The sequence below is a fragment of the Urocitellus parryii genome, chromosome 5 (genome assembly GCF_045843805.1).
Source record: "Urocitellus parryii isolate mUroPar1 chromosome 5, mUroPar1.hap1, whole genome shotgun sequence".
Lineage (NCBI taxonomy): Eukaryota > Metazoa > Chordata > Mammalia > Rodentia > Sciuridae > Urocitellus > Urocitellus parryii.
Window position 1 is genome coordinate 18,369,781 of NC_135535.1, and position 12,194 is coordinate 18,381,974.

At 42.9% G+C, this 12,194-nt stretch overlaps 1 protein-coding gene across 1 annotated transcript in view; it reads left to right on the forward strand.

Moving 5' to 3' along the window:
* The first annotated feature begins 3,669 nt into the window (after positions 1-3,669).
* The window catches only part of Pah (phenylalanine hydroxylase), a 66,458-nt gene continuing 57,933 nt past the window's right edge, over positions 3,670-12,194 (forward strand). Inside the window, exons 1-2 of the mRNA XM_026397524.2 lie at positions 3,670-3,923; positions 9,988-10,095. Coding sequence (XP_026253309.1) covers positions 3,864-3,923; positions 9,988-10,095 — 168 coding nt within the window. The 5' untranslated portion in view covers positions 3,670-3,863. The remainder of the gene's footprint in view (positions 3,924-9,987; positions 10,096-12,194) is intronic.

Below are 12,194 nucleotides of genomic sequence, written 5' to 3' on the forward strand. Positions count from 1 at the left end.
GACTAGATCCTAAGAATACAGCAGAAAGAAGAATGTTAGAAGCTATGAAATCTATAGTATATCTGTACCCTCACTCTAATAAATCCAGTGTAACATTACACAGCAATAAAAAATACACAGGTGTGTCAACATTTTATTATAAACATACACTATTAAACATATTCATAGGGGGGAAACGAAATGGGAATGGGGAGTCAAGATCAAAGAGAATGAATAAGTAAAACAATTGAAGAGTCTTCTATGTTTTGATTGTTTGCCATGACCTCATGGATCATGGTTAACTCGTTGCCCTGCATGTGAGGTTACATAAAAAGGAGATGGTAACCCAGCAATGATTGGGAAATTTTCAGCTTTCGAATCAGTGAAGGTCATCATCAAGATTTCCAGGTACACAACTGCTCATCTGGTGACATTGTGCCCACATCTGCCCAGCCATGAACAGGATCTCAGTGGTGGAGAGACTGAAAATCTAGGAATGTCAGCTTGAATATTCCTTCTGGATTGGTGCTTCCACCTCGGTTCCCTCAGTATCCAGCACCCACCCCCCTTGTTAGCTACAGTAACACACTGTGTCCCATTCAGTCCTCTTCAAAGTTTATGTCGTGAGCAATCTCATATTGAGTTTTTGCTGTGGTCCATAAATATATTATCTCTTTTCATCAGAATAATTTTTATTTATGCAGATGAGATTGAGAAAACTACTTCTGTTTTTTTTTTCTTTGAGATAGCAATTAAGTGTGTTCTCTCAATCTTGGGTGTCTTTATGTGAGTAAGAACTCCATTTTTAGCAGGTGTGCACAGGGGAAAGAGAATGGCTATCATTTTGTTCTCCTAAAGCCACATGGTTCCCATTTCAAAAGAGAAAGAGCATTTACAAACCAGGGACTTGGAGTTGGGTCCAACATTGTTTGCATTTGGACTATTGATTTAAATTTCCTGGGCCTGTCTTCCCTGATCCAAGAGAATGCATAGTTCATAGGATTGCTGAGGGAAAGAAATCATGCATGTAGAGAGCTTGGCACAAGCTCTAATGTGCACTGTGCAGACTCATAAGTGGCCATCACTGTTTGCTTTTATTTACTGTATGTAGCTAGAGTGCAGATGCTGTCAGTCTTTGCTTCCCTTGTACATCAGCCACACTAAGTTATGACATGGGGCTTGTAAAGGCAGTCCTGGAGGAGCTCAGGCAAACACTGTATTTTGTACTAAACTAGAATGAATACTGGAGTCAGAAAAAGGATACAGGTTGTCCTGATTGTAGAAGTCAAGGTCTTGGCCTTTCTTCCATGTTCAACATTGAGCTTCCAACCTACCCCAGGGAATATTAATGGGACATGCAAAGTCTCCATTGGAACAGACAGGATACTTCTTACGTGTTATTCTTAGCAGCCCGTAGAAAGCCTGGCACGTGGTGGAGGCTCAAGGAATCCTAACCGACAGCCCTTAAAATTGCCGTTTTTTAAGACAAAGAAAGTAAAGCATGGATTTGATCGAAGACATACAGCTATTCAGTGGTAGGGCCAGGAACTCACCTACTTGTTTTGAATCCCAACCTTGGGAAATGTTTTGTTTCATTTTTTGGCAGATGCTTGAATTGTGGGAGGGGAGAGGGTGGACTTCTAGCAACCTCGATTATTGGCCTGTTTTCTCATAACTCATTAACCTCAACGGGGTAAATATTAAGCAGGTACCCAGGGGCTTGATGATCCGATCTTTCATATCTTTCCTGAAACTCTGCCTTTTCAGCATTTTATTTCATATTTTTTTTTAAAAATTTCTGTTGGCCACCAATGACTCCCCTCAGTTTCCTCATCTGAAGGAATGGGATTAGTGACATCTTCCTGCCTGTTTGAAGACCATTCCCCAACACCCAACTGCTCACACTGCTCACCCACCCCCTCATTTACTTCCTTCAGAAGACAGCCTTGCCTGAACCTGCTCATTTCCTGTCTGCCCACCAGAATGGCACGATGGCAGGTCCTCTGTTCTGCTCCCAGTGCCTAGAACAGCACCTGGTACACAGCACATGTCCTCAGTGGCTATTCATTGTCAAATTAAGTGGGCATTTTTTAAAGGGATCTCTTGTTAAAAATATCTTTATTTAGTTTATTTATATTTTTATGTGGTGCTGAGAATCGAATCCAGTGCCTCTAGCCACAACCCCAGCACCCCCTAAAAAAGGGCTCTCATTCATGATTTTCCCCATCTATTTTTCCTTAATTTAACTGCTTTTATTAGTGCCTTCTAGTTATGGACAAGGGATTGGGTTTATTTTGACATAACCGTCCAGATATGGAATTTCATTTGCTCCATTTCAGTTCCTGGTGCCTCTTCTTTCCCTCTCTTCCTCCCTTCCCTCACTCTCCTTCCTCTACTTTACTGGTCTTCCTTCTGTTTATTTATCTACTTATTTTTAACCGGTGCTTTATAGAGGTACACAAAGGTGGAATTCACGGTGGTACATTTATACATGCACATAGTAGAGTTTGGTCAAATTCATTTAGCATTTCCTCCCTTTCCTGTCCCTCCTCCCTCCCAGTCAATCTCCTTCCTCTCCTCCACTGATCTTCTCTCTGTCTTTATGATATGCATTCCTCTCCCCCTTTCCCCCCTTACTTTGTTTTTGCTTCTGCATATGAAAGAAAACATTCTGAGTCTGGCTTATTTCACTTAGCAGGATATTCTCCATTTCCATCCATTTACTGGCAAATGCCATAATTTCATTCTCTATGACATGGTAATTAGGAAGGATACAAATAATAATAAATGCTGGCCAGGATGTGCGGGAAAAGGCACACTCATACATTGTGGGCGGGACTGCAAATTAGTACAACCACTCTTGGAAGCCATATGGAGATCTCAAGAAAAACTAGGAATAGAACCACCACATGACCCAGTCATCCCACTCCTTGGTAATTATCCAAAAGAACTGAAATCAGCATACTACTGTGATAGGGCCCTATCAATGGTTATATTTCACAAAAGTCATATTATGGAACCAGGTGCCTGTCAGTAGATGAATGTATAAAAAAATGTGGTATATATACACACACAGTGGACATACTTTTAAATACAATATTGCACTTACTGAATGCTGAATTAGGTGGCAAGTGGCTACTAAATGTTGAATACATCTCTTCTCACTGTTATTCATGAATATTCCAGCAAGATGCTTCTACAATTCTCCCTTCAGAGCCCTCAGCAGTTACACAGGTAGCTTAAGAACACATGCGTGAATTTTAGTCCAGGTGGCTCTTACCTTTGGTCTGTGGCTGTTGTGCTCAGTGTTAGTAACGTCATGCACGTGTGCTTCTTTAAAGACAAATCACAGCAAAGCCGTTCACTCAGTGGTTAATAAAAGGGACCAAAAAGAAAATCTAAATTAGAGTCCTGGTTCTGTTTGATTGGGGGAGGGGGAATTGTGCACATGCTTGTTATCAGCAAGCTGTCTCAGGTTTAATTCTAATTGTCCAGAGCCTGCCCTCCAGGATTCTGAGAGTCCCAGAGGTGTCAAACCTGTCTAATCACCAGGACACAGATGACCCTGCACTTTCTGACTTCTTTCCTCCCTTCAGGGCAGGTTGCCCAGTGCCAAGTGTCTGCCACACCCTCCTAGAGTCCTCCCCTCCTGGACGCCCAGAGCAGGTGACCTGGAGCCGGAGGTGGGCTGCCCTCACTCTCTGCGTCAGGACAACGCCCACCAGAGGGGTGTCACCCTGCTTGTTACGCAGCAGGAGGCACCCTTTGGAACCTGGTCTCCTCCCTAATGCAGGTTAAAACCCTTCCCTCCACGTTTGTTCAGGTTGCAAACCTACCTGCCACTGCAGCCCAGACTTACAGACTTTACTTCCTAGGGAGCCAGCATGTCGGCTGTGGTCCTGGAGACGCCAGGCATGGGCAGAAAATTCTCCGACTTTGGACAGGTGAGCCAGAATGGGCCGCAGCTACTCTGGTAGGGAAGTTTGGATCCTAAACAGATCTGAAAAATTTCTGTTTTTCCCCAGTTTCAGAAGCTCACCAAGATCTCTGAATTCATTTGAAGATGATGGGAATGTTTAGGAAGTCAATATATAAAGATTGTCCTCAATAATTATTTCCAAATGGAAGCATATCTGTCCTGGGTGGTCTTCAGGGAAAGAAAACTTGGCTTCAAGGATTGGGGATTTGGCTTTCAGCACTGCCACCAACCCACTGTGTGTCCTTGGATCCTTTCTGTTCCTTGCTTTCTCTTCTGTATACTGAAAGGGCTGGTCCTTAATGACCTGGGTGGGGTAGGGGGTCCTTCTAGATCTCTTCTATGATGTTTATAATGGACTCCCTGTCACTTATGAAAATGGACAAATTGTAAGAATTCCTTTCACTTTGGGGAGCAGATGGGGCATGAAGAGTGAAAGGAAAGTGACCACAATACTCGGAGCAACCAAGAGATCTTTATTGCAGCAGTGCAACAGAGGAGAAAAGAAAGAAGGAAAGAAGTGTGGGGGGGGGCAGTTGGGGAAGGCTTTTATAGCCCTTCTGCTGTGCTGCCTAAATCTAACAGGGTCTGGGTCTGCAAGCTGCCTTGTTGGCACACAAGGGGGTTAAGTGCTTGGCCTTGAGCAGCGGGCTATGTGTTCAGCCTTGAGCTGGGGATTGGGCGTTTGAGCTTGAAGCAAACAGGTGATAAAGAACCAGACGGAGGGTTAGAGAAGCCAGGTCATCCTGCAGCTAACTTTGTTTGGCATGCCCTGCAGACAGCTTACTCAGCCTGTCCTGCACCTAACAAAGAGGATCTGGAGACTTGCTCAGATCTGGGGAGAGACAAATGAAGCAGAGAGGAGTTGGAACAAGAGTCAGCACAGACAGTGACAGAATCCTAGATGTGACTAGGGATGCTGCCAGGGAGGGTGGCATTCTTCAGGAGGCTGTCATTCCCTCGAGGTGAACAGGTGCAGAATGCGTTCTATAATTTGACAGGCAGGAAATCTTACTCCAGGACTCGAGAGCAGATCCCAGAGGGGATCTGAGATTGTGACAGGGAGGATTATCACAGAGACCAAAGAGGTAGGAGAGGAGAGGAGGATTGATGTTTAAGTTAATATAACTGGAGAGACTCCTGAAATTTGGGCTGGCTCCTTTTGGATCCCAGGAGAAAGATCACCTCTGAAAATGGTGTGCAGTCTACCAGAGTCAGAAGAACTTAGTGTTGAAGAGGGGTGGTGCGTGGTGCAGGCAGGTCCTAGAACTTAAACTGTCCTCCGTTTTGTTTCTGTGTGGCTGGAGGTGGGGACCCCACAGCCCTAGGAGCGGGTCAGGGCAGCCATCTGAGCACTGAGGTGAGGACACACCAGTTATCACCACTATTAACAGGGGCACTAGTAAAGAGGAGGGTTCCAAGTGTGCTCTGATGCAACCTCTGCATCAAAAGCAGGATATTTTACTTTGCAGAGTCTCAGGTTGATTCATTTGTAAGCTAGGAATAAAAATACATCCTAGTATTATATGAGAATTAAATAAAATAATGCTTATAAATCTCTTAGTATAGTTTCTGGAGCACTCGAAAAGTGAGAATGTGTGCACCAGACCCAATTTGCTTTTTCAATAAAATGCAGCTCCGATATTGGCAGGAAGGAGGGATAGCAGGCCAGGCACCAGGCCTAGTGAAGCCCAGGAGGGGCATGCTGGACATGCAGTGGGCAGCCCTGGGTTCTCATCCTTGACCTACTTAAGCTGCCTTGGGAAGTCACTTGGCTGGGATGAGGAGACTCAGTTGGGTATGTGTAAGATCAAGGTGGGAAGTGTTGGACTAGATTATTCTTTAGGACTCCCTCTGTCTCTGACAGTCTTCAAAAGAGAGTTTATGCCTTCTTAAAATTCCCAACTCAGATAAGCAGCTAGACATCCCTATGATACATAAGGCCGACTGGGGAAGGAGCCATTTTCCTGGGGCATATAGTAAATCAGGGCCTTATTCATGCAATCAGCACAACAATCATCCACACGACCAAGACTCATTGAGCACCTGCTTTTCCCAGGCACCGTGGTTTTTATTTCTGGCAAAACTTTTATCTTAGTGTAAGAAATAAACAATAACAAATTAACAAAATGAACACGTGATGTCATATAGAGATGAATGCCGTGAAGAAAAATGGATCAGATCAATAGGATAGAAGGTGAACAACACAGAAATCACATCAATGAATGGCAAAAACAAACAAACAAAACACCTAGCTCCGACTCCCCAAACTGCACATTTCTTTACTATAATGCTTCCTCCCATAGGTAAATGCTAGAATATAGAAATATGATGTATTCATACCATCCTACGGAGATAACACTGAGACAGAAGATCGGTATCTTGTTTTCAGTAGTAGTACAGTATAGATCTCTTTCTCTCTCTTTGATCACACCTGCAAATACAAACCTCCTCCACAACCCCCCAAAGCACTACTATTAAAAAGTTAGGATTCCCAGAATATCCTTGCCAAAGTGGATTGCTTATAAATTCAAAATCAGCTCTTTTCCAAAGGTAATAGAATGCCTTTGATACACACAACCAAAAAGAACATACTGTGTCTATTGTTGAACTTACTGTGTCTATTGTATTTCTCAATGATCAAAATTCTTTGCACCCTGGTTCCTGGTAAAATTCTCTCCCCTGGCTCTGTTTCTTCCTATGTAACTTTGGAACTGATTTACTCAATCTTTTCTTTATCCTGAGCACACCTGTGGGTAAGTCCACCCACATGTTTGTTGGAAACAAATAAGGTATAGTTTATAAGCCAATAAAAGTCTACGACAAAAAAGTTTTGATCAAGGGTCCCTGATTGTCTGGATCAGAACAGCAGTATCAGAATCCAGACTCCAAATCTATTGAAGGCCACACCATTTCACAAACTACTAGGAGCTTCCTTTCACTTAAAGTCCCTCCTGTGCCAGATGTGGTGACATTTGCCTATAATCCCAGTGACTCAGGAGGTTGAGCCAGAAGGATCACAAGTTCAAGGCCAGTCTCCACAATTTAGTGAGAATTTGTCTCAAAATAAAATTATTAAAGGGCTAGGGATGTAGCTCAGAGGTAGTCTCTCTCTCTCTCTCTCTCTCTCTCTCTCTCTCTCTCTCTCTCTCACACACACACACACACACACACACACCCCTCACACTTCACAGAGAGGAAGCTATTGTACCACTTCAGAGTCTGCCACTGGGAGGCAGAATAAGGGCACTGAATAATAAGGGTTGTTGGACTTGGGTTCAAGGCTAGCCCTGCTGCTCTTTAGCTGGATGTTCTTGCTGAGCCTCTTCCTTCATTTGCAAAATATTGTTCCTACTTCAGGACTCACTGAGCCGTGACATTCAGACCCTTTGAACAGTGCTACCTGCTACCAACGATGATGCAAATTATATGTGAAAAAAGTACTCAGTAGGGTTCCTGGCAAAAAGGGGGTACCCAGTCAGGGACAGGTACTGAGCATTGATACTAATAACGACAGAGTAGCACCCTATCATATGGTAAATGCACATTTGCAGACACATTTGAGAAAAGTCATAATTTAAAAACGGACCAGATATTTATCCATGGTTTTGAGGTTTTCCATTATTAAAAATCACTGGGAATGGTTTTGAAAATACAGAAGTTTATGGGCAAAATTCTGTTGGAGTGGAATCAATGCAGATAGACCACGGAGAGCAGGATTCACATGATGGCTGTGGGAACAGAAAAAGAGATTAACTTCTAAGGTGGTTGCTGGAGACGACTGCAGTGAACTTCATGGGCTGGACACACGTTGAGAGTTGGGTGGGAGATGGGTAGCTGAACTTCATCCACAAGGACATCTAAGACTTCACTGCCTTTGTGGCAGGGAGCATCTGTAGAGCAGATATCAGGAATATCCTACTTTTCTTGGAGGTCAACAGGAGAAAGAAAGTTGCCAAGTGAATTAGAAACAGGGAAACCCTTTGTTATTTGAAGGAAACTGGAAAGGATTAAGGGCTCAATGTTCTCTGTAGGAAGGAGACTGAAATCAGACTCATGGGCACATCCCTGGGAGAGTTTATTGATTTTTATTGTTTTGGTTTCAGGGACTGAAGCCAGTGGCGCTCAACCACTGAGCTATATCCCCAGCCATTTTTATTTTGAGACTGGGTTTTGCTAAGTGGTATAGGGCCTCGCTAAATTGCTGAGGCTGGCTTTGAACTCACGATCCTCCTGCCTCAGCCTCCAAGCTGCTGGGATTACAGGCATGTGCCATTTTGCCTGGCCCCTGGCAGGATTTCGAAGTGGAAGGTAAGAGTCCGCAGCAGGTTGTGACCTTGCACAGGACACAGGGATCAAGTCTCCTAGGTTCAGATCCTAGCTCCCCCACTAACTGCCACACCATGGGCCAGTTCCTTACCCTCTACAGTTGAAGAGGGAACTTGGTACATAATCAAACCTAGTCATAAGATGGTTTTCCAAATCAAGTGCTTATAATACCCAGGACACTACAGATTCTTTTTACTTTTTTTTTTTTAGTTATACATGACAATAGATTTCATTTACAAAAGCATGGAATATAATTTGTTCTAATTCATTCCTCAGTACATTCTCCGCTTCCTCCCCTCCTCCCTCCCCTGTACCCTTCCCTCCACTCTACTGATGGTTCTGCTATATGCTTATAATTTTTTAAAAAATTAGTAATGGCAGATTAAAATTTTTTAAAGAAAGATAACATCTGGTCCAAACAGGGATATGTAACAGTTCAGTCTTTTATTTGAACCACCCCATAGTCCTACTTGCTGATAAATTCCCCATACTCCTATTTCATGTGAACTTCTGGGAAACTCTGAATTCTCTGAATCCAAAGAATTTTGTCCTAAGGGTCATCAGTGTTCATGTAGGGCCATTATCCTGAGACACTGATAAGAATCTGCCCAGTGTAGCTTTCTGTCACTGAGATGATGTAACACCCGCCCCGTTAACCTCATTAACTCGCTTACAAGAGAGTCATTGTTCTGCACATTTTTCTCCTTCCTGTTTTTGGGGGAACATGCTGCCTATTTATGGGCACACTCAGAATTTTACATATGATTTTTTAAAAACTCCAGGAACTCTGTTGGCAAACTCACAGACTGTCAACTCTAATCCCATCTCGGTGTGCATGTCACACGCATAGAGTCTGTGCTAGATCCCCGACATTCTTCACCAGGTAGTGAAAGGCATCCATCTTCTGATAGGTTATTTGTGTGGTTTGCAATTCTCTTTCAGCAATCGGCCATCTCAGATCCCAGGACGTGGCAACAAATTCATGCTGAGTTTTTTTTTCCCTGCCAAAGGTTGAGAGGTCATTTATGTGTTCTTTATGATATTTCCATCATTTTTATAGACTCCTTTTAATATTCTATTGAAACTTCTTCTTTTTATATCATCTGAATAGTGATTGGTTAGGCTTATCAAGAAAGTGCATTTATAGGCAAGGAAACTAAGAAGGCTACAGCTGATAAATAAAAAAGAGAGAGTTCCAAACCAGGTCATGGACTCAAAAGCCTGCCAGTGTTCTATTTTTAGCACTTTCCAATCTATTTCTCAATGCTTTCCTGGGATACTTTTTGAACCATATTTGATCACTTCTGTGGATCTTTTGATTTACTGTACGAATGGCGTAGAGTCAGATTGTAGCTCCTAAAAGGTGCAAACACTTTATTCATCTTTGCATCTCTCCAAAAGATACAAAGTAAATCCTGCCTGACCTTTAGTAGTGCTCATTAAAAGACCTCGATTCTTGGTGACGTCATGAATAATGGAAACTTCTTAAAATTGAAAGCTGACCTGGGAGTATCATTGACCATTCCATTGCCCTTTATTTATTTATTTTCTACACCACCACGTATTTCTGTTTAGAATACATGAAGCTCATTGTATTCCAAGGCTTAACAAAAATACAAGAACATTGTATTCCTACTTGGCTTCATGGGAATGAATTGCTAAGTGATGAAAAACACTTTAACCAAGTGCATCTGATTCTGTAGGAAACGAGCTACATTGAAGACAACTCCATTCAAAATGGTGCCATATCACTGATTTTCTCGCTCAAAGAAGAAGTTGGTGCACTGGCCAAAGTCTTGCGCTTATTTGAGGTAAGTGCTCTCTTCATTTTTGTCTTGAATAATGGCATAGCAAAGTTTTGAGGAATTTTATAATTATATGCAGTAAAAAAAATAGGATATAGAATTGAAGGCTCGATTTTTAGATCAGGCCCTTAGATTAACCAGCTGTGCAACTCTGTTAAAGTCACACAATCTCTCTGAGCTTTTTAGTTTAAATATTCATAGTATGGTGCAGACAGTATGTGACTTGTTGTCTTCAAATGGGATTCTGTGATAAAATCATGTGTTTTGTAAAATGCCTAGATGCATGTTATATAAATGTTATATAGGATTGTAACTAAAGACGAGCCAAAAATGAAATGAAGAACCATTTGTCCTTTTATTCTCTAAATTAATTTTGATTATCTTCTATGTTTAGGCAGAAGATAACAGTAAGACACCATCCCTTCCTCAAACAGCTTAAATCCAAATTCTGTTCTTGAAAACAGTTGATGTTCTTGAAAATACTGGTAGTAGAGGTCTTATGATTAAAGGGGGTTTCATGATCAATGTGCTTGGAAAACTTGGGGTTGTTTCATCTTATCTGATTTCTTTACTGTAGGAATTTTAGAGTCTATAAAATGCTAAAATATATCATGTTAGTTTAAATGGGAAACGTGTGTACTGTTTTCCAAGCTTATCACTGTGGACTCTTACTTTTTAGGACATATATTAACATGTTGGAACAGAATTTAGGAAATGCTGATTTGAGCTTTTGCTGGGCATGTCTTCCTAACCCAGATTCCTCCCAAATATTTTGCCAATATTTTAGCTGGGACTTTTCCTACATGAGGATACATTGCTTTGTACCCATTTTTCTCTGACCTCTCAGCTGATTGACACATTGGTTTGATCACACATTCAACAAATCCTTCGAGAATCTGGCTGGGTAGAATGAGACATCACATGGAAACCTATGGGGTTCTCAGTGCTTGGAGAAGTGTGGGGGCTACACAGAAGTTGTAAGGAAAAGCTGCCTTCTTTAAGATCCAGCAGAAGGTCTGAGTAGCTGTGGAGCCGGGTTAGAGTGTGGGAATGTCTCTCAGTGATGTCAGCTCTACAGACATGATCTCATTGAATGTTATTTTTATAGCATGAGGTAGGGGCTATTTCTTTCTCTATATTTCAGGGAAAAGAACTGAAGTTCAGAGAGGTCAAGTAACTTGCCCAAGGTCACACAGATCCTGGAGATATTATTGGAACCCAGGCATTCCGACTCTAAGACCTAGTCCCTTAACTGCTATTCAGTACTGCCCCAGAAAAGACTGGCTTTATTATTCACCAAAGACAAGAAAAGGCACTTTAAGAATAAACTAAAGAAAAGTGCTGTCAAGAAAACCAAAACATAAAACTGTTCCATTTCTTCTGCAATCTCTCTCTCGTGCTGTCTCGGTGGCTTTTGTTATTTAGTCGTCTTCACCTTTCCTGGGCATTGTGGCCCCTTAGCTGCTGGACTGACAGCCATGCTCCTGTTACTGGTGGGAAAGACCATCTCCCCTCTTCTGGGTCTGCTGTGCCACCTCACAGTGATGGTGACCCCCCAAGAGATTGCAGCCCTGGAAGAGAGATTCACAGAGGACCAAGTCATGCACCAACCACCTGCCAGATCTATGGGTGGGGAGGGTGGCAGAGGAATGTGTCTGTCCCTCTGTCCCTCTTGCCACCTGGTCACGACTATGGTGATGTGGTGAGCCTGGGTGGGGCCCTTGGTACAGAGAGCTGGGAACAAGTCCCCTATACTCCCTGCTGGGAACTAGGGAGGGGACAGAGGCAGGGTTCCAGGTGAACTGGGACTCCACACACCTGGTGCGTGCTTCACTGCCCCCTCAGACTTGGCTTATCACCCAGAAACTCAAAGACGGAGTGAAGAATTTCAAGAGGACTCGTGGGCACCTTAGACCCCGAGAGTGAGCTCTGTGGAAATGCAGGTTCCATACCCAGGAGATGCACCTGGTCTCAGACCTAGACCTCCTATCTCCAGCGTCTTTGAACAACTGGCTGTCTTCTCTGTGCTTCCAAACACTTTGACCTTTCCCTGTAGAACTGATTCGCCTCTCAGCGTGTACATTTCTGTCTGACCCTCAGGGTGG